The 24,302-nt window shown below is 47.4% G+C and overlaps 1 protein-coding gene across 1 annotated transcript in view; it reads left to right on the forward strand.

Moving 5' to 3' along the window:
• UBE2H (ubiquitin conjugating enzyme E2 H) overlaps positions 1-24,302 on the forward strand; it is a 45,420-nt gene that overhangs the window by 17,115 nt on the left and 4,003 nt on the right. The window contains exons 2-6 of the mRNA XM_082280926.1: positions 10,239-10,315; positions 10,910-10,984; positions 19,361-19,400; positions 19,684-19,736; positions 22,204-22,332. Of these exons, the coding sequence (XP_082137052.1) occupies positions 10,239-10,315; positions 10,910-10,984; positions 19,361-19,400; positions 19,684-19,736; positions 22,204-22,332 (374 nt within the window). The remainder of the gene's footprint in view (positions 1-10,238; positions 10,316-10,909; positions 10,985-19,360; positions 19,401-19,683; positions 19,737-22,203; positions 22,333-24,302) is intronic.

Below are 24,302 nucleotides of genomic sequence, written 5' to 3' on the forward strand. Positions count from 1 at the left end.
GGTGCAGGCAGGACCAGGAAATGCATCCCTGAGTATTTCTAGTGGGGTTGGAAGGGACTCTGCAAAACAACCCCACACTGGAGAGAGCTCTGTTTTCCTTGGTGTTAGAGCAGGACAGGAAGAATCCCACTGGATTCTGCTCCTGGCAGGCCATGGAGAGCTCCTGTCAGGATCCTGAACAGGACTTTAGAAGTGTTTCCTCCCCCTTGTGATGTTTCAGCAGTTCAAGGCTCGCTTTGTTTGTGGGAAGCCCCTCTCAGGGCTGATTTTTCTTGGAGCATCCCAGCATGGAGTGTTGATGAAACCAATTCTCAGGATTCCCTGGTTTCACACTTCCTCAAGTCAGTGTTAGGCTGTAGTTTGAGCTGAGGATCAGCATCTTCTTCCTGAGTCTCTGTGGCCCAATTCAGCATATTTTGCAGGCAAGGAAAGATCCTGGCAATGGGCAGCAGAGAGGATGTGGAATCTGCCTCCGGAACTGGACCTGCTCCATGCCAAAGCTAAAATTAAGCTAAATTTAAGCTTAAAATATTTCCTTTGACACTTTCTCCTTCCTGCCACTGAACTCTTTATCTTGTTTAAAATCAAGACCTTGACATAATTCTAGATTTTTTTTTTTCCCTAAATAAGCCCTGGCCAAAGCTCAGCTCTTGGCCTCCTCTGCATGTGCTTTGAGTGCAAACATCTCATCCCAAGGGCTTTGCAGCGGGAGGAGATGGATGTTTGTCCCTTTGGGGCTTCATGTCACCGTTGCTGAGGTGCTTTGAGGCACTTTCTGAATGACTGTGGAGGTTTCTGGGCGTAAAAAAGCATTTCAGTAAAATCTACAACAACCTAACCCAAACCCCCCTTGAGGGAAAAGGCTACATCTTATAATAATACATTTTTTCCCCTGAAGACTAAATCAGAGAAGTATTGGAGTATGTCAGAGCAATCTGCTTTTAACAGACCTGCTGCATTCTTGTAAATCACGTGATGAGGGCCAGCCCCAAATACACTTAAATCTTGGGTTTGGTGTCAGGTCTAGCACAGCTTTGGGGTCACGCTCAGTCCTGTGGTTTCACAACCACGGTTTCTCTTTCACAAGAGTTTCAGCACTTCTTGAATCCTCCCGAAGAGGAAATGAACCGTTGCCAGCACACCTGGAAGAAGCAACGATCGCATTTTCTCCTTCTCATATTTCACTGAAAACACACTTGAAATTTCTGGCTGCTTTGAGAAGTTGATTATTTGTACATGAAACACTCAATTCCACCAGTATGTCCCATCTCCATGGAAACCAACTTCTCTTGGTGGGAGCTGGAGTGATGCAAATATTAAAAGTGGTGCTTCAGCTCAGGGACAGATGTGTGGCCACCTAAACTACTCCAGCTCCATCCTCCCTGCTCCTGGATCCAGCTCTGGCTTCCCCCTGAGCTGAAACTCAGAGCAGTGAATTGTTCTGGCTCCTGATTATTTCCAGCTCTCATGGAATTCTGGGAAGCTCAAGCATCAGGTGTGAGTCGAATCCTGAGGATGTTTTTGCCTCTCCAGTTATCCCAGAGAAGTCCACGTTGTCTGGTCATTCCCCAAATAGTGCAGTTCCCTCCCTGTAGGATCCATTTAAGGAGTTTGCTCATTGACAGTTGTTTCTAATTAGGTGTTAATTGCACTTCTTGGATCCCTGTTTGGCTTTTCCAGAGATTCAGTGAAATCTTGTGCTTGTGGAGGCAGCTCTGTCACGTTGTGGTCACGCACAGGGACATCACTTCAGCTTTATTGATCCCAACTTCAACTCCTTTCCATCAAATGCAATCCCTTTAAAATTCCTATGCCAGCTTCTCACCTTGACTAATGCATCTCCCTGCCAGGACTCGTGGAGGTCTTGGTTTAAAGGGTTGGAATCCATCGATGGGATGGAGGGAATTCCTGGTGCCACCACTGCAATTAAATATTGGCCCATCCCGTGGAAGCTGAGCGCAGTTTTAGACAAGCCTGTTCCAATCCGTTTAATGCAAAAAATAAAATACAGGATCATGGAATCATTTTAGTTGGGAAAGGCCTCTGAGCCCATGGAGTCCAACCATTCCCAGCACTGCCCAGGCAGCCACTGCCCATGTCCCCAAGCGCCACATCCACAGGGATTTGAAATCCAAACAGGGATGGGGACTCCACCCCTGCCTCAGGCAACTCTTTCCGGTGCCTTACAACCTTTTCCGGGGAGAAATTTTCCCGATATCCACCCTGAGCCTGCCCTGGCCCAGCCTGAGGCCGTTCCCTCTCTCCTGTCCCTGTTCCCTGCGAGCAGAGCCCGACCCCCCCGGCTGCCCCCTCCTGTCAGGGACTTGTGCAGAGCCACAAGGTCCCCCCTGAGCCTCCTTTGCTCCAGGCTGAGCCCCTTTCCCAGCTCCCTCAGCCACTCCAGACCCTTCCCAGCTCCCTTCCCTTCCCTGGATAAAAGATCCAGTACGTACCTGTCTTCTTTTTTTCTCAAGTTGAAACTTCTTAAGGGGCAACAGAGAGTTGGGGAGGGCAGTGAATGAAATTGTTTCCCACAGGAAAAGAGCAGTGCTGCTCCCTCCAGCATGGAATGAGGTGCATCTTGTCTTCCTGTGATGGATCTGGTGAAGGAAAACCAGGTTTGGAGCCTGGAGTGGAGGGGAAATGCTGACTTCAGTTTCTGCTGGGTTTAGAGCAGCCAATTCGTTTGCAAAGTGTCTCCAGGGAAAAGCTGACTTCTCCTTCTACCTTTTCCTTATTCCTCCGGTTTCTTGGCACAAAGATGGATGGAAATCAGCCAGATGTAAATCACCAGGAGCTCCAAAGGAAGCAAGCCAGGCTGGAGGCTTTGCTGGAACAGCATTTCCTCCCCAAATCCCTGTTTTCATCCAGAAGGTGCCTTTTGGTTCACAGGGAAGTGCCTCTCGATGGGGTCAGTGGTGACTGAGGGGTTTGTCTGGGGGAAATTTGCCATCCTTAGGTGAAATTGGGAGGGATGCCTGTGGAATAATTTAAGCATTCTTTTTCTTGTGTGATTTCTTACCTCAGGCAGGTAAAACCTGGTAGAGAAGTGGCCAGGAAGGGTTTTTTCAAAGCAAAGCTGCATTTCTAACAAGGAAACTCTTGTGTGCAGTAAAATGAAAACTCAGCAGCCGAGCACAGGTTGCCGTGCAGTTATTAATTCACAATTCCTGTCCTTGCAGGGCATTTTTGGCAGCAAACAGAACCAGTGTTGTCTTACAAGGAGTGAAACCCCCCCTGTGTCACGGTGTCCCTGGTTCACTCATCACAGGGATCAGCAGAGCCAAGGGATGGGAAAGGTGTTTGTCCTCAGTGCTTTGCAGAAGCGCCTTGCTGTCCTTTTTCTGTACTTGGTAGGATTAAAATCAGTTTTGTGGCTTTCAGAACTGTGGCATTCCTGGACAAGTCCAGTTCAGAATCACAGAATCCCAGAATGGTGTGGGTTGGAAGGGACCTTAAAGATCATCCAGTGCCTGCCATGGGCAGGGACACCTTCCACTATCCCAGGGATGTGGGATAGTCCAGTCCCTGTCCGGCCTGGCCTTGGACACTGCCAGGGATCCAGGGACGGCCACAGCTGCTCTGGGAATTCCATTCCAGCCCCTCCCATTTTTCCCGGCCAGGAATTCCTTCTCACCCTCCCAGCCAGTAATTCCTTCCCACTATCCCTCTAGCCCTGCCCTCTGGCACTGGGAAGCCATTCCCTGCCTCCTGTCCCTCCAGGCCTTGGCCCCAGTCCCTCTGCAGCTCTCCTGGAGCCCCTTTAGGCCCTGCAAGGGGCTCGGAGGTCTCCCTGGATCCTTCCCTTCTCCAGGGGAACATTCCCAGCTCTCCCAGCCTGGCTCCAGAGCAGAGGGGAGCCTTTGAAGCATCTCTCTGGCCTTCCTTGGACTCTCTCCCGCAGCTCCAGGTCCTGCTGCTGTGTCCCCAGGGCTGGGGCAGCTCTGCAGCTGGGGTCTCGTGAGGGCAGAGTGGAGGAAGAAGCCAAAGGAAGGTTGGGATTTGCCCCAGGGACGTGAGGATAAAGCCCAGGTCGCCCCGGTGGTGTCATCCCAGGGATTGTGCAACAGAACATCCTTGGCAAATAACAAACCTGGCTTTGGCGCTACAAAACCCCTCTGCTTAAAGGTAGAAACTGTGAGGGTGCCCTGTGGCAACAAGAACCCCTGGCTTGAGGAAAACCCGTGGATTTTAATACTGGAATAGTTTTCCCTTGGCGTTCTCAAGAAGTTTGCAACAAACGAGGTGCGAAAAATCCACCTCTTGCTGCTCGAAGAAATCACAGCTTTTTGTTGCCTTTATAACCTTTTTGACTTCTAAGAGTCCTTTTTTTTCTGGTGTCCTGCAGGGCTGGAGGAGCCTGAGGGAAGTTAAATGTGAGTAACGGGCAGGGAGTTGAGGAAAATAGGGATAAATATGCCTTAAAGCATCAAAGCCCGGGCGCCGGCTGCTGTTTCACGTGCACCATTGGCACCTGCGGGTGTTGTAGCAGGGAAAGGAGGGAGTTTGGAGGAGGAAAAGCAGCTTCCAAGGGCTTGGAGGCAGGGAGGGACTGAACTGAACTCGCCCTTTGCTGCCCACGCGTCGGGAACTCCGTAAATCCTCGGGTTCGGTGTTGCTTCGAGTGGAGCTCATCTGCCTTTGTAAGAAAATAAACATGAATAACCATCGGTTGCACTAATAGAGGTGATTTATGTTGCAAAGTGCTGCTTGCAAAGACTTCAGAGGGATTCACACCTCTGACACCTCGAATTTCCCTTGCATGGTGGTGTAAAGCTCTTCACAATGGAAAAAATCAAGTGTCTGAGTGTTAATCTCATTTTGAAATCACCTTTTATCGCAAAGTATGGTGAATGATTTGCTCAAAGGCAGGTTCTCTGCTTAGGTGGCAGGGCTGGATGATTTATTTTCTTTTTTAAATGTATTCAGGTATGGTGTTTGATTTTCCCTCAAATTCAGGATGTTTTCTCTGGTGATGTTCTTCACCTGCAGACAAGTCTCGAAATAAGAGAGGACACATCAGAGATCCTTAGAAAGGACTTGATTCCCCATCATGACCCTCAACCCATCTCTCACTTTGGTTGTAACCCCCAGATAAATCCACAGCTTTGTTTTTCCGTGGGATGTTCCAGCTTGCTGCTCCTCTTCGGGTCAGGGCTGCTCGCTGTATTTTCAGTGGAGTATTTTTATCTGGAAGCCTCATTTTTCCAAGCTTGTAACTAATGTTAATTTGAAAGAAACTTAATAAAAGGGTTGGTTTTGGGGGTTTTTTTGAGTTAAATGTTTGCCAGGAAAAAGCCACTCAACCCTGTGAACAGACAGACCATCTGTAGGCCGTGATGTTCATCTGGGATTTGGGGAGATCTGGGTGTGAAGTCAAATCCTAACAAAATTTTTTTTTATTGCTGCAGGGGAAATCCAACCCTCCAGTGGTGGGTGGCCCAGCATGAGGATGAGGAAATGGGAATTTGACCCTGGAACAGGCAAATCCATAGTGGCCAGTTTGTCCTGACTGATGGGCAGGTCCTCGCACTCCAGATTGGAAAGGTTTTGTGGGGGCTTTGTCCTGATGTAGAAAAAGCAAAATGCTTTAAAGTGCTTTTTATTCTGAGCGAGGAAACAATTTCCTGTAAATTCAACCCTGGAAGCAGAGCCTTGATCCTGACAGGGAGCTGGGATGTTCCTGTCATGCAAATCCATGGCTCTGTCGGCCTTGGAGCTCCTGGCGCGTTTCAGGCACAGGATGGGGAGCCTGAAAAATTCCCTTGGCTCTGTCCTAGCAACCCTTCCAAGCTGATATTTGAAAACAAGCTTCCATAGCATCATGTCAATATTCTCAACATTTACTGGCATTAAAATTCTCTTGATAGTCCTGGAACTAAGATAATTTATCTTCAGGTCCTCAGGACTCACTCCTCATTTCTGTGGCTTTTGAACTTAGAAACCTGACTCGTATCCAGATTTTTCTCTTTTCCCTTGACTTTTCCACTGGCTTTTTTTGGCACCAGGTCCAGTTGGCATCCTGAGGTGATGAGGAGATAAAAGCAGCAAGGCCAGAAGTCTTGGAAGGGATTTGGGTGATGGTTGTTAAACATTTTAGGGCGTGGGATGTGTTACAGGCTGGGTTTGTAGCACTGAGCTTGACTCCGTGTCCTGCTGTGGGGACAAGTGCTCCTTCCAGGATGAACCCCTGGGATTAGGAATGTTAAAAGTCTTTATCCATTAATTTCTTGGGTTTTTTGTAAATTTCACTAATGAAGAGTGCACTGAGAGGCAGTGTGGGCACAGAGGGATTGGCCTGGACAGGGTGGACTAAAAGGTGAGGGGGCTGTGGCCTTCCCAAAAAATTCTGGGTGTGTGGTTGAATTCCTGGGGGCTTTCTGCACGGATGCACATCAGTATCCGATGAAAGAGGTGGCTGGGAATTGTGGACACAAACATAGCAATCCCGGGAGAAACGCATGGAGGTCACCTTAATTGTGGGAATCTTGCTCCAAGTTCTTGATGCTCCCTTCCTAGGCTTTCCTGAAGCTGTGCTCAGTTTGCTGAAGACCTGGAGCATTTCTCCTTGCTGGGAGTTACTTGGAATCGCTGCGGGATCTGGCACCGGAACCCTGAATGCAGGAGAGGAGATTCTGTGTGCCCTTGGCACAACTGGGTTCCTTAAGGATTGTGGGTCTTCAGACAGGCAACTGCTCCTAGATCCGAGGCTGCTGATTAATTCCTGGTGTGTTTGGGACAGAATTCATCTGGGATTTGGTTGTAAGACTTTCACCTTACGGAAAAAATTCAGTGTGAGCTGAGAGAACAGTTGGATCAGAGCCTGTGCTCCTCACTCCCAGATACATCCCCGGGAGTCATGGTGGAGCTTTCTCTGGGAATGTGGGCTGGACACTGCTCTGAACATGTCAGATCCTTCTGCTGTTCCCCTGTGCTGATTTCTTGTGCTGCTGGAGGGTTCCCTTGTGGCGGTGGGAACAGCTTTGTGAGATGGAGGAGCCTGGAGGTCTCCCTCAGATTCCTGGTCTTCCCAGAGTCCTGGCTTCTGTAATAAGTGTTTCCTTTCCTGGAAATTTCTGGAGATGGAAAAAGCTTGTAGGGTGGAAATGTTCTTTCTGTAACAGCTCCATGCAGTTCTCCCAGGAGTGCTCTCAGCTGTTTTGTTTGTGGAATTCCAAGATTTCACATTCCTGGGCATCTCTTCCGTGGTGGAGAAGGGAGAGGGCAGATGGTTCACCTCTGCTGTGTTAGTAACTGGGGGCTCACCTGGAATTCACCTCATTCCAAGGAAGGAGGGTTTTCCCAGCTTCCTCATTTCTGCTAATGCACTTCCAGAGATTTCCCCTGTGTTGGTTCCAGGGTTTTATTGCTGAATTCTGCTTTATTTTCAGTCTGTCCTCAATTATGGAGTCATGGTTTTGGTTGGGAAGGGACTTTAAAGATCATCCAGTTCCAACCCAAACTATGGGCAGGGACACCTTCTGCTATCCCAGGCTGCTCCAAGCCCCAATGTCCAGCCTGGCCTTGGACACTTCCAGGGATCCAGGTGCAGCCACAACTGCTCTTGGAATTTGTGCCAGGGTCTCACCACCCTCACAGGGAAGAGTGTCTGGTATCATGTCAATAAACAATGTGGTTGTTCCCAAACCTTTCATCCCAATATTTCTCCCTTTCATGAACCCAGTTCACTCACTGATTTTTTTGATAGGAATTTTAGGTCTTTGCCACAACAGGGACAATATTCAGATACGGCCCTGTGTGGCTCATTAATACTTTCTGAATTTGGGAACACCAGGATTGAGTTCGAGTGTGGAAAACTCGGCTTTAATTTATGGTCAGCATTAACTCACGGAGCTGGGGAGCATCCAGGCTGGGCCTGCTCAGGATCAGGGTGGGAGAGCTGGTTTTTATTAAGCAGGACTTGATTTAGTCCAAAGTAAAACCATTTGTGTTTAACCTGCTCTGTGAAGCTGCTGCGAGTGTGAAATCCTCCAGTATTAAACATTTTCTGGGCCATCATCGTACACAGTGGGACCGTGTAAGAGTTTGGGAACCTGGAATCATTATCCTAAGGAATTAAACTTTAAAACTTCCTGATGTGCTACTGAATGACATGAAAAGATCTGGTGACGAATGTCCCTCAACATCAGCACTGAAAGCAGCCATGACACTTCTTAGGGAGGTTCCTCTCCGCAAACCTGGAGCGATGTCGCTTTTCCCAGAGATTCCCGTTGGATTTTAGCAGGGAAATCACTTGCACTGAGAGCATTTATGTTTCCATCTGCCCTTTATGAGCTGCTCCTGGGTGACTGCTGGGTGCGGTGAGCTCCTTGCCATAGAATTTTAGGGCAGAGCAGCTCCTGCTGAACTAAGAAAACTCCAGAGCCAAAACAAACGGCTGTAAACTTTTCCCTCACCCCATGAGAATGAGGGGAAGGAGGTTGTTGTGTCCAAACCCTTTTGGAGCCGATACTGTGGGAAAAGTCTGTCCAATCTGGGAGTCATTGTACTTGAGGAACTGCAGTAAATCCTGCCGGACCCCGCAGATGGGACTTGGATCTCCCCACCCAAGCTGCTCGCATGGAGTCGGCACCTCGGGCTGCAGGAACCTCTCACAGCCCTTTGTGAGGCACCTCCAGCAGATTTCACAGGTCGTCACTTCAGATCAGGGATCTGAGGTGGGAATTCTTTGTTCCTGGTGGGTTGGGAATATTTGGGTTTGTGCCCAGGTGTCATCAAGGTCCAAGTGGGGTCTGTGGAATTCCTACAATCCTGGGCATGAAAGCAGGAAACCTTTTCCATCCGAGTGAAAAGTCATGTGGGAAAAAAGGGGGAATCTGCCTTTAGTTCCCAGTAGCTGGAACATTCCTGCCAAGCTCCTGCTGTGATGTGAGGGATCTTATTTGAAATATTCCGTGTCCCCTTCTCTCAAATGGGAGCAGCCTCGGAGCTGCAGAGCTGAAGTTCAGGTGGGAACAAACCTTTGATTTTCTCCTGCTTCCCTTGTAATTCATATCCAGACTATTGATGAAAGGGAATTGCTGTAGGATATTATTCCCAACCCATTAACCCTGATTTACAGCAGAATTCCTTATCAAGCTTCAGCGCTGAAACATCACCACTAATTGTCTTAAGCGAGCCTTGCTTGAAATAAAGATTTCCTGCCTTTCCCATTGTATTCCCTTCTTCCCACTTGCCTTTCCCTTTGTATTCCCCTCTTCCCGAAGCGCTTTGATTCTTCCAGTTGTTCTTTTCACGCCGCACTCTCCCCCCTTCTGTCTCTTCCAAGACTCGGGGTTTTTTTTGGGCTTGCAAGTCAAATTAGCATGAGAGTGCCACGATTTGCATGGGAGCTGTGGGAGGTCTCCACCAGCTCCGGAGGCAGCCGGGGAGAATGGAATTCATGGGAGCAGCCTCAGTGCATTTATTTCATGGAATTCCTGGAGCAGGGGCTGTGAGCAGCCTCAGTGCATTTATTTCATGGAATTCCTGGGAGCAGGGGCTGTGAGCATCCTGAGTGCATTTATTTCATGGAATTCATGGAGCAGGGGCTGTGAGCATCCTGAGTGCATTTATTTCATGGAATTCATGGAGCAGGGGCTGTGAGCATCCTGAGTGCATTTATTTCATGGAATTCCTGGGAGCAGGGGCTGTGAGCATCCTGAGTGCATTTATTTCATGGAATTCCTGGGAGCAGGGGCTGTGAGCATCCTGAGTGCATTTATTTCATGGAATTCCTGGGAGCAGGGGCTGTGAGCATCCTGAGTGCATTTATTTCATGGAATTCCTGGGAGCAGGGGCTGTGAGCATCCTGAGTGCATTTATTTCATGGAATTCCTGGGAGCAGGGGCTGTGAGCATCCTGAGTGCATTTATTTCATGGAATTCCTGGGAGCAGGGGCTGTGAGCATCCTGAGTGCATTTATTTCTCACACGTTGCTGGTAGGGGCCCAACACTCTCCTAAATCCATGCTCACACCTTGCAGGACAGGATGGAAAACTCAGCAGCTCTGAGGATTCATCCCAAGTTTCCTCAGGGCAGGGCAGGGTGGGGAATTGGCTTTTACTGACGTCATTGTGGTGCTGTGGTCACTTAGATGTGTCAGGACACTGAAATTCCACGTCAGGCTTGGGATATTTTGAATATTTGGGTCAACAGGCTTTGAGTAAATTCCTTGGCTCCGAGTAATTGGGTTTTGTTTCCCGGATTGAATGTTTTTCCTTGACTTGCTGCATCAGGATTGAGAGCAAACACGAAGTCACAATCTTAGGAGGACTCAATGAATTTGTCGTGAAGTTTTATGGACCACAAGGAAGTAAGTTCGTGACCCAGCCCTTCTAAAAAACAAGCCAGTGGATTATGGTGGGGAAGTGGGAGATGCCATTCCTGAGGGGAAGAGATGAGCAAATCTAAGGGGGAGAGGGAGAAGTCCAGGGAAGCTGCTTTCTGGAGGGTGGGGAGGATCCAGCTGTGAGTGTGGACATGGATAGACCCCACCCTTTGGAGCTGGCAGAGCTGGATGCTGCCTCTGGAAACCTCCAGCCTTCAGCATTCCTAAGCTTTCCTACACCTGGCTCCCAAGTTTTGCATTGGTCATGGGAATTTCTTTGGAGTTTGTCGTTAAAATGGCTTTTCCACCTTAATTTAGCACCATCTCCAGAGGTCAGGAGGTGATCCCAAAGTGCCTGGTTTTAATCCAGTGTCTTTGTGCCGAGATCTTTTCCAGAATCGGTTCAAATCGTGTCAGGCAGAGCAGGAAAAAGGCTTTTCCCGTGGGAGGTTTGCTCTGAAATCTCACCCCCAGCGGAGCCGTGTATTATTCCAGAGATGTGTTTTCCTTAATGCTCTGGTTCTGTTTATCCTCTCCTCAGCTGTGGAGTGTCTAATTCCTGCTTTTCTTCCCTTGCAGCACCGTATGAAGGTGGAGTATGGAAAGTAAGAGTCGACCTTCCTGACAAATATCCCTTCAAATCCCCGTCTATAGGTAACAAATGCTCATTTTCCATCAAAATCCTGTGATTTGTGCTTCAAGTTTGCAGGTGGAGTTGTACCAGTGCAATATAAGACCTTAAAGTCTGCAAAATGTTTTTTGTCAGATTTCAGATCTCAAGCAGAGAGGAATTTTGGGCTTTGGAAGGAGTAGGAGCTGGGAGTGGGATTTGGCTGCATTTTTGTGTGTTGATGAATTAAATCTCTATTCCATGTGCTTTTTTTTAATAATAACTCCACTGGTGGGTGGTGGAGCAAAAGCCACAGTTCATGGTCTTGGGGAGAACCCAACTTTTGTGGTCTTCTGTCCAAAATTGGATGGAAGTTCCTCCACTGAAGCCTCCATCCTCTTGGAGCAGGGAATGCCGATGCAGAAGAGCTCAGGAGCAGGGATTTATCACCAAAAAAAAAAAAAAAATACTGGCTTGACTGGTCAGGTTTGTTTCACCTTGGAAATTTAATTAGAAATGGTTTTTAGCTTGGATCCATCCTTGGGGAACAGGGAGCCACCTCAGATGTCTCCAGGTGCCCGACTTTATTCCAGTTGCTGAAGCTGTAAATAAAACAACCAATTTTCCAGTTTTCTGCTTGGAAAACTGGAGCAGGAAGTTCCAGCATCTCCCTTGTGATGGTGAAATGAGTGCCACCTCTGGGGCAGTGTCACCTGTGGGGCAGAGGGATGTGTTTGTGGCTCAGCCACCACGGGACTCCAGGAATGGGGAGAGCTGCCCAGGGAGAACTGATGTGGAAACTCCACTGGAAGGGTTGGATGGGATGGGCCCTTTCCAACACCAACATCCTCCTTTGGAGCTCACAAGCATTGGCTGCTGCCTTAAAATAACCCCTTAGGCTAAGATTTTATTTGAGAGCTCTGTGGGATGAGAAATAATCTGTTCCAAGTGGGATTTGTGCCTTTTGGGAGAGGGCGATGCTGTTCATCCACCGTTCTTTACCTTTTTTTTTTTGTTTGAAGCCTTCTGTGAACCCCAGAAATGTGCAAAGAGCTGAGTAACAGCAGAGAAATCTGCAGCTCTGAGGAGCCTTTTCTTCCTCCTGAGTCAGCTCTGGAGCTTCCTCTTGGGGAGTCACACTCCAAGTGTGAATTCCCACTGTTTGCTGCCAGTCCTTTTGTCCCTCCTCACTCCAAAGTGACACAAACTGATGCAGATCAGGGCAGTCTTAAATCATGGAATGCTTTGGGTTGGAAGGGACCTTAAACCTCCTTCAGTTCCAACCCCGACACCTTCCACTATCCCAGGGTGCCCCAACCCCAGTCCATCGTGGCCTTGGACACTTCCAGGGATCCAGGGGCAGGATGATGTGCAGGGAGCTGTTTCCTGCTCAAATCACTGAGTTGTTTTGACCCTTCTAATGTTGGTTTTGCTGCCTTTTTTTAATTTTCCATCCCTCACTTGTTTAAATCCATTGTGTTTCCACTGGTTTATCCCAGACCTCATGAGGAGCTTCCCTCACCTTACGAGTCTCTGTTCAAGTGGCTGACAAAAACTTGTTTTCTTCCCAAAAATCTGCCTCTTGCTGGAAAATCCCTTTTTTTCTTCCCAAAAATCTTCCTCTTGCTGAAAAACCCCTTTTATCTCCTCAAGCTCTTGCTGAACCCCCCCCTCCCCCCCTCTTTTTTTCTTCCCAAAAATCTGCCTCTTGCTAGAAACAAGAGTTGGGTTGGATAAAATCCTTGCTAGACCTGAGCTCGTGTAGCAAAGCAGAGCTCTGGAAAAGCTGGGAAACTCCAAGGAAAGTGCTGGGCCTCAGGAAAGCTCCCAGGAAGCTGCAGGGAGGGGTTTGTTTTCCTTTGGTTCCCATTTTTGCTGCCCCAGCCCAGCTTATCTGGGACAGCCAGGCCTGGGTGAAGCCTCCTGGGCCATCCCGATTATCTCTGGTTTGGACATTGCTGATAACTCCAGATCAAACCTTTGTCCCAGCTGAACTGGGAGCATTGGAAAGGATCCTGTCCATGTGAGTCCCTCCTTGGAGAAAATACAGAATCCAGCAGCTTTTCCTTTAATAAATTCCACTTTTATGCTAAAGCTTAAAGCAAAAGCACCGTCCTTGCACCTTCCCTTGTTCCTCCAGGGCTGGAGGCTGAACTATTCCTTCCATCCTTGGAAATCTTTGATCCTGGCATGGGCTTTTTGCAAAGAACTTGGAATTTTCGGAGCATATTTGGCGCTTTTTTTTGGTTTGTTTTACCGTGGAATTTTTTTTGGAGCAAATAACGTGAGGGCTCGGAGCGTATCCGTGTGCTCCGGAAAAGCGGTGGCCGAGAGTTCCCTTCTAATCTGCTCCAGTTGCTTTTATCCCAGCGTGGATCCAAGGATGAGATCCAGGGAATCTTGGTGTTCTCTCCCAAAGCACCAACCTGACAAGAAGAGGGTTTTCCAGTGGGTTCCAGAGTTGTCCTTGGGAGAGGTGTGGATGTTTTGGGAATCCCTGAAGGAGCAGCGATGCTCTTTGAGTCCAGGAGAAGCTTTTTGGCTCTTTTCCTGTCAAATCTTCGCTCCCTTCTCCCATCCACAGCTCCTTCCTCAAATATCCATGGCATTTATTCCCTGCCCTTCACAGGGATCATCATTAGTGCTGTTCCCTAAAACTGGCACTGGGAATGGCTTTTAAGGACCTAAACCATCCTGGGATCCGTGTGGAGATTCCTGGCACAGCCCCCAGTGTTCCATCGCATCCCGCGCTACCTTCCCGGTATTCCTGGCACCGCCTGGGTGTGCTGTGGAATCGGAGAGATCCCGTATTTTGCAGGATGATTTTTCCCAACAGGAGCTCCCCAGCTTGCAGTAAAAAGGGAACTGGACATCCTAGAAAAGCCAGGAATCTAAACGGAGCCAGATGTAGGGCTGGCAACTGGGCTCCTGTTCCCATCAGGATAAATAAACCCCTGAATATCCCAATTTTCAGGGTTGTCCTGGAGCAGTTGCTCTGAACAAAACCAGCTCCAGTCACTTCCTGATGCTGCTGCTCCCGAAGCTTCAGCCAATTAATGGGAATGGGAATATTCCTGCATTTTTGAGGAAGCAATTCCCTGCTCCATGTCTGCTCCCACTTCCAAAGTGTTTGGAGCTGTTTATGATTTCACTGCCCCTGCTGGCTCCACTTCTCTCCTTTTCCCTGGGGTTTAATATCTTCAGGGGAACTTCCTGCCTTTCCTGCTTTTCCAAAGGGGAGTTGTGGAGAACTGGAAGGGCTCTTTGGAGCTCCAGGTCAGGAGAAAACTTGGTGTAAATTTGGTGGTTTTAATCACTCCCTGCTCCTGCCAAGAGCTGGAGATTCATTCCCTTTGATGCCACAAACAGGAGGAAATTCACTGGCAATGTCCTGCCCTGCTCGGATACAGGAGCAGTAGAAACAACCTGGCAGCTTGAGCTGTTCCCTGGAATTGATTTACTATTTAATTACTATTTATTCATTTCTATTGTTTGAATTTCAAGTTCATATTTTATTGCTAAAATCTGCAGGAGTATTAGGCCAGCACTGGGTTTGTTAATAATCAAATCCCACGACTGGAAAATTTGCATTCAATATGCCCAGAGCCTCAATTGCTCAAACAAATTCTATGTATTCTATATATGCTTATAAAAATTCTCTCTATGTTTATAAATTCCTTCTGCATTTATAAAATCTCTCTATATTTATAAATCAATATTAAAGATATAAATATATATTTCTAAATATATTAAAAATATATTTATAAATCAATATATTTTTATAAATTCTATATCTTTATTCCTATATTATATTATCTTTATTTCATATTCTATTCTATTATTATATTTTCTATATCTTCATACCCAGCTCTCATTTTCCTCCATCTCTGTCCCAGTTATCTGCAGGTGCCTTGCATTTCTGTTTTCCCTTTTTTCCAAGTGCTTCCCCAAACAAGACACCCTCTGTGTGCACAGAACATATGGAATATATATTTTTATATATAGATATGTATAGAACGAGGCATTGTGGCAGCTGGTACAAGAATGAAGCTGGATTTAACTTAATTTTTTTAAAATTTCATTTAATTCCAGCCAGGATTTCACAGATTTCTCCTGGCCTGTGCTTAAATTTATTGTTTTGGGAAGCTGCTGGGATTTGAGTGATAAAAACTCCTTGTGTTAGTGAGTGCACCCCATTCTCAGTGCTCTGAGAGGGCTCCTCACCTCCAAATTCCATCAAAAATCAATTTATGCCTTTGCCAAGGAGGGCTCCTTGACCTGACAGGGAGTGAAGCTCCGAGGTGGGAACATCCCTGAAAAATGGGAACGGCCACAGGCTAAACTGGTTGTTCCAGACACCAGTGGGGACCGGGACAGAGGATTTGCTCTGCTGCCCTCTCCCCACCTCCTACCACAGCTCCTCAATCTTCTCATGGTGGTTCCACGGGAAGGGAGTCCCTGAAATCGGTGTAAAGTGGGTTTAAAAATTAAAAAATGAAATATCTAAAGATTAAAACCCAGTTCCCTTGCAGGCCTTTGGGTGTTTGGGGAGGCACAAGTGTCCAACTGGCCTCAATCCATGAGCAAATCCCTGTGTGGGGAGTTTGGGATGGGTAGGTGGATGTAAACCCGCTTCATCCCTGGATCCAGTGGGAAATCCTCTTGCATTTATCCTCAACCATGCAGCTGCGATTGGAATTTCATTTTTCATGGATGTTTATGGTCAGTTCATCCTTTTTGTTGGTCAAGATAAACACGGAGCACGTCGGTGTTATTGGGCTCTCCCTGGGCAAGGCCAGGAGATTGGGATGTGCCTTTGGGAACGTCGCTCTTCCCTCTTATCTCCCAACTTTTGAGTTGTGCCTGGATGGTGGATGAACACCCTGGGGTAGTGGAAAATATCCCCATGGCAGGGGGTGGAACTGGATGAGCTTTATGGTCCCTTCCAACCCAAACCATTCTGTGGGAATCTTCCACATTCCCCAAGTTATCCAGGTTTTAGGGATCTGCCTTTTGGAGGAGAACTTGCAGGCAAAGCAGCTCACGACAGCAGCACGTTGCTTCTTGTCATTCCTCGTGGCCATTTCCTGGGAGTTTCAGTCTGGACATCGATGTAAGTCTGGAATTCCTCCTGTTTTTCCATTGTGGTTTTGCTCACTTTGATCCCACTACAAAGCAGTGCCCTGGATCTTAGGGTTAGATGGGATCTTGGGAAGGAATTCCTGGCTGGCCTGGAATTCCCAGAGCAGCTGGGGCTGCCCCTGGATCCCTGGCAGTGCCCAAGGCCAGGCTGGATATTGGTGCTTGGAGCAGCCTGGGATAGTGGAAGGTGTCCCTGCCCATGTCAGGGGTGGCACTGGAGGGGCTTTGAGGTCCCTTCCCACCCAAAGCATCCTGGAATTCTGTGATCTGGAATACATCCAGCTGTTGGAGTGTTCTGAGTGTTTCCAGCACCGAGGAAGACTGGCAGCTGGTCAGTGAGCTGAGATTTAAATTTAACAATGCCCTTCTCCTCAAGGATTTTTTGGCAATCCAAGGAGTTCTCACTCAGGGGCTGTTGATGAAACGTCACAGTTTTCAAGGTCAGCATCCACATGTTGGTTTTCCAGGGTGGGAACAGCTGCATCCCTTCCTGTTGTGGAATTCCTTAGGGATATCCAGGGGTTCTTCTGTTATCAGCCAAAGGCTGATCTTATTTTATGCTTTGCCTCCAAAGGCAATCCTGGACTTCAGTGTCTCCATATGGAAAAAGGGTGGACTGTGCTGCTCATACTCTTCCCAAACATTGGCTTTTCCAGGAGTTCAGTGGCAATTTTGGTTTAAAATGTTAAATTAAGTGTTTGAAGTCACTCCAGCACCTGGAATCACAGGCTGTGACCTCAGCTTCACGCTCCAGGTCATGGAGAGAGCCCAAAATCCCAATCCTGTCTGATGGAATGCTCACCTGGAATTCTGCTTGCATTAATTGGGATGTGCTGTCTTCAGGCCTGTGGCAATAAACTTGCTCCAGTGCTGGGAATTTTTTTCCTTCCTCCTGGCTTCTTTTTGAACTTGGAATTTCGTTTTTACCTGGATGTTCATGGGCGCTGTGTCCTTTTTATCTGTAAAAATAAACACGGAGCAAGTCGGGTTTGTTGGAACGATGTCGGCGCAGGAGAATTTACATTCCACATAAAGGAGGAGAGAATTGTGCTTACTCCTGGATCAGGGAAAAGAAGGATTTCTATGGAGCCTGGACAATTTGTGTCCATGGAATGAGGCTGGAGAATGAGTCCTCAGAAACAAATGCAGGGAGAGGATGTTCCTGTTCTTCCCTGCAGAACAACTGTTCCATTTGGGAAGCTTGAACCCAAGGACAATGTGAAGGAAGGGATTATTCTCAGTGTCTTCCCCACCCTCTCCAGTCTTCATTTCACTGGTTTTTCCCCACAAAGAGCCAGGCAGGATTTGGGATGGGGATCAGTGCTCGCTGCAGCTCAGCTCTGGCAAAATGGATCCGTGACCTGATTTAAACTTGCGGGAGCTGCAGAACGTAAATATTTGATGAAACTACAGCTTCCCCTTTGAAATCTGCTTCGGTTTTTCCAGCTAAATCCTGCCAAGCTATTCCTGAAATCCACTTGTTAGTGTGGAGATGTTTATGGAGTTCTCCCTTCTCCTCTTGGAGATTGTTCTGGCTTCGGCCGTCGTCTCAGCCTTGTGTTGTATCTGTGCAAAATCCCGCAGTCCAAGGAGACTTGGAATTCTGTTTGTGTCAGAATCCATGGGAAGGAAGGGAGTTCAACCCATATGCCAGCTCTGATCCCAGATGGGATCCATGCTGTCACTCAAACTGGGATTGCTCCTTGTTTGGGCAGAGATGATACTCCAGTGCTTGGATGAAGGTGGGGGAGGTTGGGAGCTTTTTAAATGGTAAATGAGGATTTTTTTTTAGGCTTTTGGGGCTGCTCTGGAAAGAAAACTGCTGTGTGTTTTGAGTCCTGGAAGGAGCTTTTTCAATGGGTTGAGTCAAATATCCCAGACCTGAATTCCTTGTCTGTTTTTATCCTTGTCAGAAGCAATAGTTGCTGTTGGCTTAAATGGATTCCTGCAGAGTGCAGGGAGATTCCCACCTGGGCCATGTTTGTCGGGATTTCTGGGCTGTGGGATGGTGGCACAAGAGGGAAAAGGAGATTTTGTTTCAAATTCTCAATAAAAAAGGGGGCACAACAGGGAAAAGGGGGATTTATTTCAAACTCTCAATTAAAAAAGCTATGCCAAGGTTTGGAAGCAGCTTCTCCTGGTTGGAGCTGCCCCTCTGGGCAGAGCCCAAATGATTTATCCAAGCCAGAAATGTAGGAATTAATTCCATCCCCATTCCATGTTTGTTTCGTGCCCACATCCAAATATTTGGGTTCCTCCTCTTGAAGAGTTGGGATCCTGGATCCTGCATCCACTCTCAGCCATCACTGGAAACATTTTTTGGGGTGGATGTGCTTTGCTTCCATACAGATTGAGGGTGGTGCATAATTCCATTAATATCTTAATTTTATCGTTATTTATGGGATAAGAGAGGAGTGTTTGGAGCTTCCAACTGTTCTGAACTTGAGGCTGAAGTTAGCAGCTGGAAAACAAAATTTACCTCTTGATTAAAGTGTGGGGCTCCTTGTGCTGGGACGTTGGAAGTCTTGAAACCACAGGGGTTTATTTAACAATTTAATTTGCAACTCAGAACAAAAGAATCCCTCTCAAATCCAGAAATCTGAAATGTGGACAAAGCCACATTGAGCTCTCTCCTCCTAAACCTCATCTGAGCTGTTTTTTAGGAGACCAGAGGCACCAACAGGAGAATTAATTGCTGTATTGATGGAAAATTGGAATTATTACCTCCCTGGCTCGCACATGTAGATTAGTGTTGTGATGTTGAGCTCATAGAAAATCTCTGTTGGGAAAACTATATTTAAAAAAAAAATCAAATGTTGAGCTTAAATTTGTGTTTGGTGTTTATTTAAAAGTCTTTAAATTAGAAATGTAATTCAATAAATATAATCATAAATATAATTTAAATTATTTAAATTCGGTGTTCAGTGTTTGTTTAAAATTCTTGCCCTTCTAAACCCACTTCATCAGATGTGTGAGCTCCGTTGAGCTCGTGGAAAGGAATTTTCAGGATCCAACAAAAGCTTTGTGGTTGCACTGCAGAGTTTTCCTGAATTTCCTGAATCCAGGTTTCCCTGGATTTTGAGGGAATGGCTGAGGACCCCAGGCTGGGAATGGTGCCTGCCTATTTTAAAGGTTACACAGCTATTTATAGCTCAGGCCAGGATGGCTCTGAAACCACTCCGATGAGTCCTTGTTCCATAAATTCCAGACTCCTCTTGGGGAAAAAAAGACATTTATTTGGGATTTTTCTGCTAATTTACCTCTGTGTCTCCTTGCAGGATTCATGAATAAAATCTTCCATCCCAACATTGACGAAGCGTAAGTGAATCCCTCCTCCATGTCCGTGCTCAATCCTCCAAAATTTCAGATGTTTTCCCACTTTGTTTTTGGTTGTGTGGAGCTGCCTGTGCTTCCATGTCAGTAAAATTCCAATTTGTTTTCTCTTGGGCAGAGTGGGAAGATTGAGGTAGTTGACAGCTGTTGACCATAAATAGGAATAAATCAGGGCTTATCCCAAACCCTGGGGAAGGGGTAGGGAAGGATTTTATTCCGTTCCCAGAGGGTTTTCCAGTGTTAATTCCATCTTTTCCATGTGTTCCAGGTCAGGAACTGTATGTCTAGATGTAATCAATCAAACTTGGACAGCTCTCTACGGTGAGTTGGGCATTTTTCTCTGTATTGGGGGGACAGATGATTTTAGGCCACTTTTGGGGTTTTTTTTCTTTGATTTTGAGGTTTTTACTGGATTTTGAACTCCTCCCTGAGCCAAGATCAGGTGAAAAATAAGATTTTATTGCAGGTTAGGAGGTGGCATTGCCTCTGATGCTGCAGAGTGATCCCCTTGGGCTCATTTCTGGTTATGCGTCTCCTTTTTAGAGATAAAACAGATCAGCTGAAGCTCCTTTAAAATGGAATTTAGGGAAAGCTGGAATTGTTGGAAGGAACACAGCTGAATTTAGTCCAGGCTGCATTTAAAAATGGGAACTTCAGATATTCCAGTTATGCTTTGTGGAGGAAATCCAGGGAAATGTGCACATGAAATCCCTCAGATTCTTCCCTGGAAAACTGATTTTAGCTATAACTCCTCGTTGGAATGATGGAATTCCTCAGGTAATACAGGGATGAGGATCACAGCGTGGCTTTGTCGTGGGAGATCAACTTTGCCACTTCTCCATAAAAAGGACAAGAGGATTCCAGTGGTTTGGTGCTCCAGCATTCCGAGTCCTGCCTTGGAGCTGCAGGGGGACCCTGGGATGGCTGAATTCCCACTTCCCTCTAAAGTCACCACTCCAAGATTCCAACACCACCTCTTCCTTTCCAAGGCTTTGCCTCCTTCTGTGGCACAAGGAAATGAAAAAAGGGGGAATAACATTCCTTTGCTTTCTGGAGCATTGCCCCTTTAAAGCAGAGCACTCCCAAGCTGGCAAAGGATCTGGCTCAGATAATTCCAGCAGCAACCAAGGTGGGAGAGACCTGGAATATGCATCAATAAATTCCTGAGGACCTCGTGGTTCAATTCCTGCTCCTTCCCTAAGGAAGCATCAGCTCCTCAGTGCTGTGGTTGAACGTCCTGCACGTGTTCCTCCTGTTCCTGCTGAACCAACACAGATCTGGGGGGTTTGAGAGAAGGTTCCTTCAAGAAAAAAATCATTATCCTGGGTGTCCTGTGAGCCAGGGGGGAATTCCAGGGCTCTGCTCCCTCATCCTCAGGAGGTTGTAGTGGTCAGATGGCCACAAAGAGGCCAAGTGGATCCAAGTGGAGGCACCTGGCCCAAATTTCACAAACTAAAATCAACTTCTTGCTGCCAGTGCCCGAATCCAGTCCCCGGGGATTCCAGCTACCAAGGGCAAGCCACTGCCATGGCAGGGAATACTCCTACAGAGCATTCCTGCTGTTTTCTGGGATCTCTTTTTTGGATTAAGATCCTTTTTCCAGGTGCTCTTGTGCTCCATCCCAGGAGCAGCTGCTGGCTCTGGGCTGCTCCACGTGCCAGCCAGGACAAACCCAGGCACCAACCCAGGCTGGAGCTGGAGCCTGGAATTCTGTGGCTGCATCCCAGAGCTGGAGGAGCTCTTTGCACAGGGAGCCCTTGGAGATCTCCTTCCCCTTTTTTGGTGAATTTTTTGGGAAGTTGAGGGCTCCAGGATCTGGTTGAATTTAGCAGCTTGGTGGTGACTCAGGAATGGGATAAGGGACAGGTTGAGGTGGCCAAACTGCTCATGTGGTGTGTCCTGAGCAGTGATGGAATTCCCTGATGGTAATCCATGCAGGATGGGACTGGTGATGCTCATCCACAGGCAGGATTTTCCTGCCACAGGGAAAGAGAGACTGATAAAAAGATTTCTAGAACATTCCCATGGGAAACCCCCCCAACAAGGAACATTCCCAAGGAGGAATGATGACACAGGGCTGCTTCCTGCCCATCCCCACCGCTGGAATGGGGAGTTTGTCCTCTCAGGGGTGCAGGAAGAGAGTTTTGTGTATCCATGGTCACTCATGGGCACCAGGAGGAGGTTTCCTGTTGTGGATTGTTTGGTGACAGATTCCTGGTGGCACCAAGGTTTTAATGGGAGCTCTGCACATTCCCTGAATTGTTTGGAGTTGGAGGAGTGCTGGTTTCTATTAACGAGCTCATGGGAAGCTGTGGAACACACTTTGTGCCTTCCATGGAATCTTGGAATGGTTTGGGTTGGAAGGACCTCGGAGATCATTGAGCTCCAAGCCCTCTCCTTGGGCAGGGAGCCTTCCATGGAGCACAGACATTTAAACAGAGATTGGAAGAGGTAAAGAATTCAGGGAAGGGCAGAGCACCACACTGTTGGTTTGGGGTTTTTCCTCATTTTTTAAGCCAGGATTAAAACCCAGGAAAATTCCATCCCCTTCCTTGCTTCACCCATGGATATCTTCATTTATGTGTTGGGAGGAGGAGTTTGTGAGGAGCTGCAGCAGCTCTTCCATCAGCCCTTATTCTCATTCTTATTTTTGATTTGACTCCCTTTATTTTACCTTATTCCCAGACTCTCCGTGCACTTCCCCTCAGAGTTTGTGCCGCTCTTCCAGGATTTTTGGGATGGCTCTGGCTCTGGGGACGTGGACACCAACTCTGTGTTTGCCTTGCAGATCTCACCAATATATTTGAGTCGTTCCTGCCCCAGCTGCTGGCTTATCCCAATCCTATAGATCCTCTAAATGGTGACGCTGCAGCCATGTACCTCCACCGACCAGAAGAGTACAAACAGAAAATTAAAGGTGAGGCCTAATTAACAGAATTATTGGGATTCCATCCCGAGGGAATGATGGCTCTGATGCAAATTTGGGAGTCACCTCCTGGTTTTTCCCCTTCCAGTTCCAGTGATGGGAAGGAAGGAGGGATGAGGTGCTGCTGTGTTGGAAATCATCAGCAGAGCCTGAACAGGGAAAGCTGGGAAGGAAACTGGGTTAGGATTCAATGTGATTTTGGGAGATGGGAGAAATGATTGGGAAGGAATGGTGTGTGACCAAAAAAAAAAGGCAGGAAAAGTGCCAGTCTTAAACAGGAGCATCCAATGACACAATTAATGGATAAAAAATGGCTTGTTGGAAAGTTCTGAGTGCAGCAATCAGGGAGTTGGGGATGCTGTTGCAGGAGGTGGTTTTGCACTGTGCCGGAGCAGGAATTTATGGAAAATGCCAAATAATCCTTCCTTGTTCCTTCCTAGTCCAGCCAAGGCTTCCCAGATCCATTCCTGGTTCAGGGAATGCCATTAGGAAGCTGCAGAGAAATTAGTAAAGGCTGGAAGATGAGGAAAAGAACTGTAGGAGTTGAAACTAAAGGACCAAAGGGGGTTAGGAACTTTGGCAGATCAAAAGTGCCTTCAGAAAAGAAAGGAATGGTTTTTCCTGGAAGCAGGATGTTGGTGTGAGCAGGAGTGGGACTCCACAGTGACTGGAGAGGGTGGGGGAGCACTGGGAGAGCTGCTGGAGGTGCTTCTGGAAAGCTTGGAAGGACAAAATGGAGTCAAGAAGCTCCCAGTAAGGACCTCCAAAATACTTTGGATAAATAGGAGGATTGTCCAAGCAATGTGGTGAGTGAAACACACAAATGGACTTAGTCTTGCAAACATAAGAAATGAGATAAAAATTAGGATTTGTGCTTTAGATTTGCCTTCCCTAAAATCAGCATGGCCCCCTTTCCTGCTGTGCCAAGCCTATGGCAAAGCCATGGAATTCCTCTCTCCTCTGATCCAGTGAACAAAACCCAAGCAACATTTCATTTCCTGGTGGGAAATTTCCAGCCTTTGGCCTGGATTTGAACTGAGTTTTTAGGGAGCTGAGTTTTGTTACTGCATAACCAGGAGACTGTCCCTGGGAGCCCTGCCAGGGAAGGGTCTGCAGGTCTGGAACCTCCATGAGCAGCAGGAATTGGGAAAGCTCAGGTATCCCCAGCAAAACGTGGGATCAGCTCTGCCACGTCGCCCAGGAGTGGTTAAACCTGGACTCACTCTGTTCTGGTGTGAAATGCCCAATTTTTGAGGGTGGAACTCCAAAGGAGCCGTGATTTAAATTGTGAAATATTCAGCCTCCCTTGGTTGATTGCTCTGACAGGATTGTGGGAACTTCCCTGCAGATCTGCCCTGCTCAGTATCCCCAAGTTCATTCCCTGCTTTCTCATACGAGGGAGCTTCCAGGCCAAATGGTTTGTCAGATAAAATCTCCAGTGCCAGCACTGAGAGTCCTCTGAAAACAGCCTAAAAACCAAAAATCTCCTTGGAAAAAAGCCAGAAAAACTGATTTCAGCCCAAAGAAGGTCTGAGGACATCCCTCAGGATATTGGGATAGCCTCCTCCCTCATTTCCATCCAGGTACAGATGATCTGGAAGGAGCTTTGAGTGCTTGCAACATGTTCCATAAATCCCAGCGTCCTGACTCCGCCAGCTCTTCCCAGGATTGCGTGACAAGTATGGGATGGAGCTGAACTCTGTCATCCCTCATTTTGAAAAATAGCCTTGGATATGTTAAAATTGCTGCAGAGGATCCTGGCAGCTCCCATGCTCTGGGAAACTTGGGAGTGCAAATCCATGATTTATTTATTGCTGCTGTTCCTGGTGTTTTTGTCGTTGGGAGCGCAGGGAATGTTTGTGTGATGTGGTGGTTTGGGGAGGAGGCCACAGGCCCAAAATTTATAATTCCTGCTCTGCTCTGCTTCCTCTGTGGGAGATTTCTTAGGGAATCTTCCTTTG

The sequence above is a fragment of the Coloeus monedula genome, assembly GCF_965178545.1.
Source record: "Coloeus monedula genome assembly, chromosome: 4".
Lineage (NCBI taxonomy): Eukaryota > Metazoa > Chordata > Aves > Passeriformes > Corvidae > Coloeus > Coloeus monedula.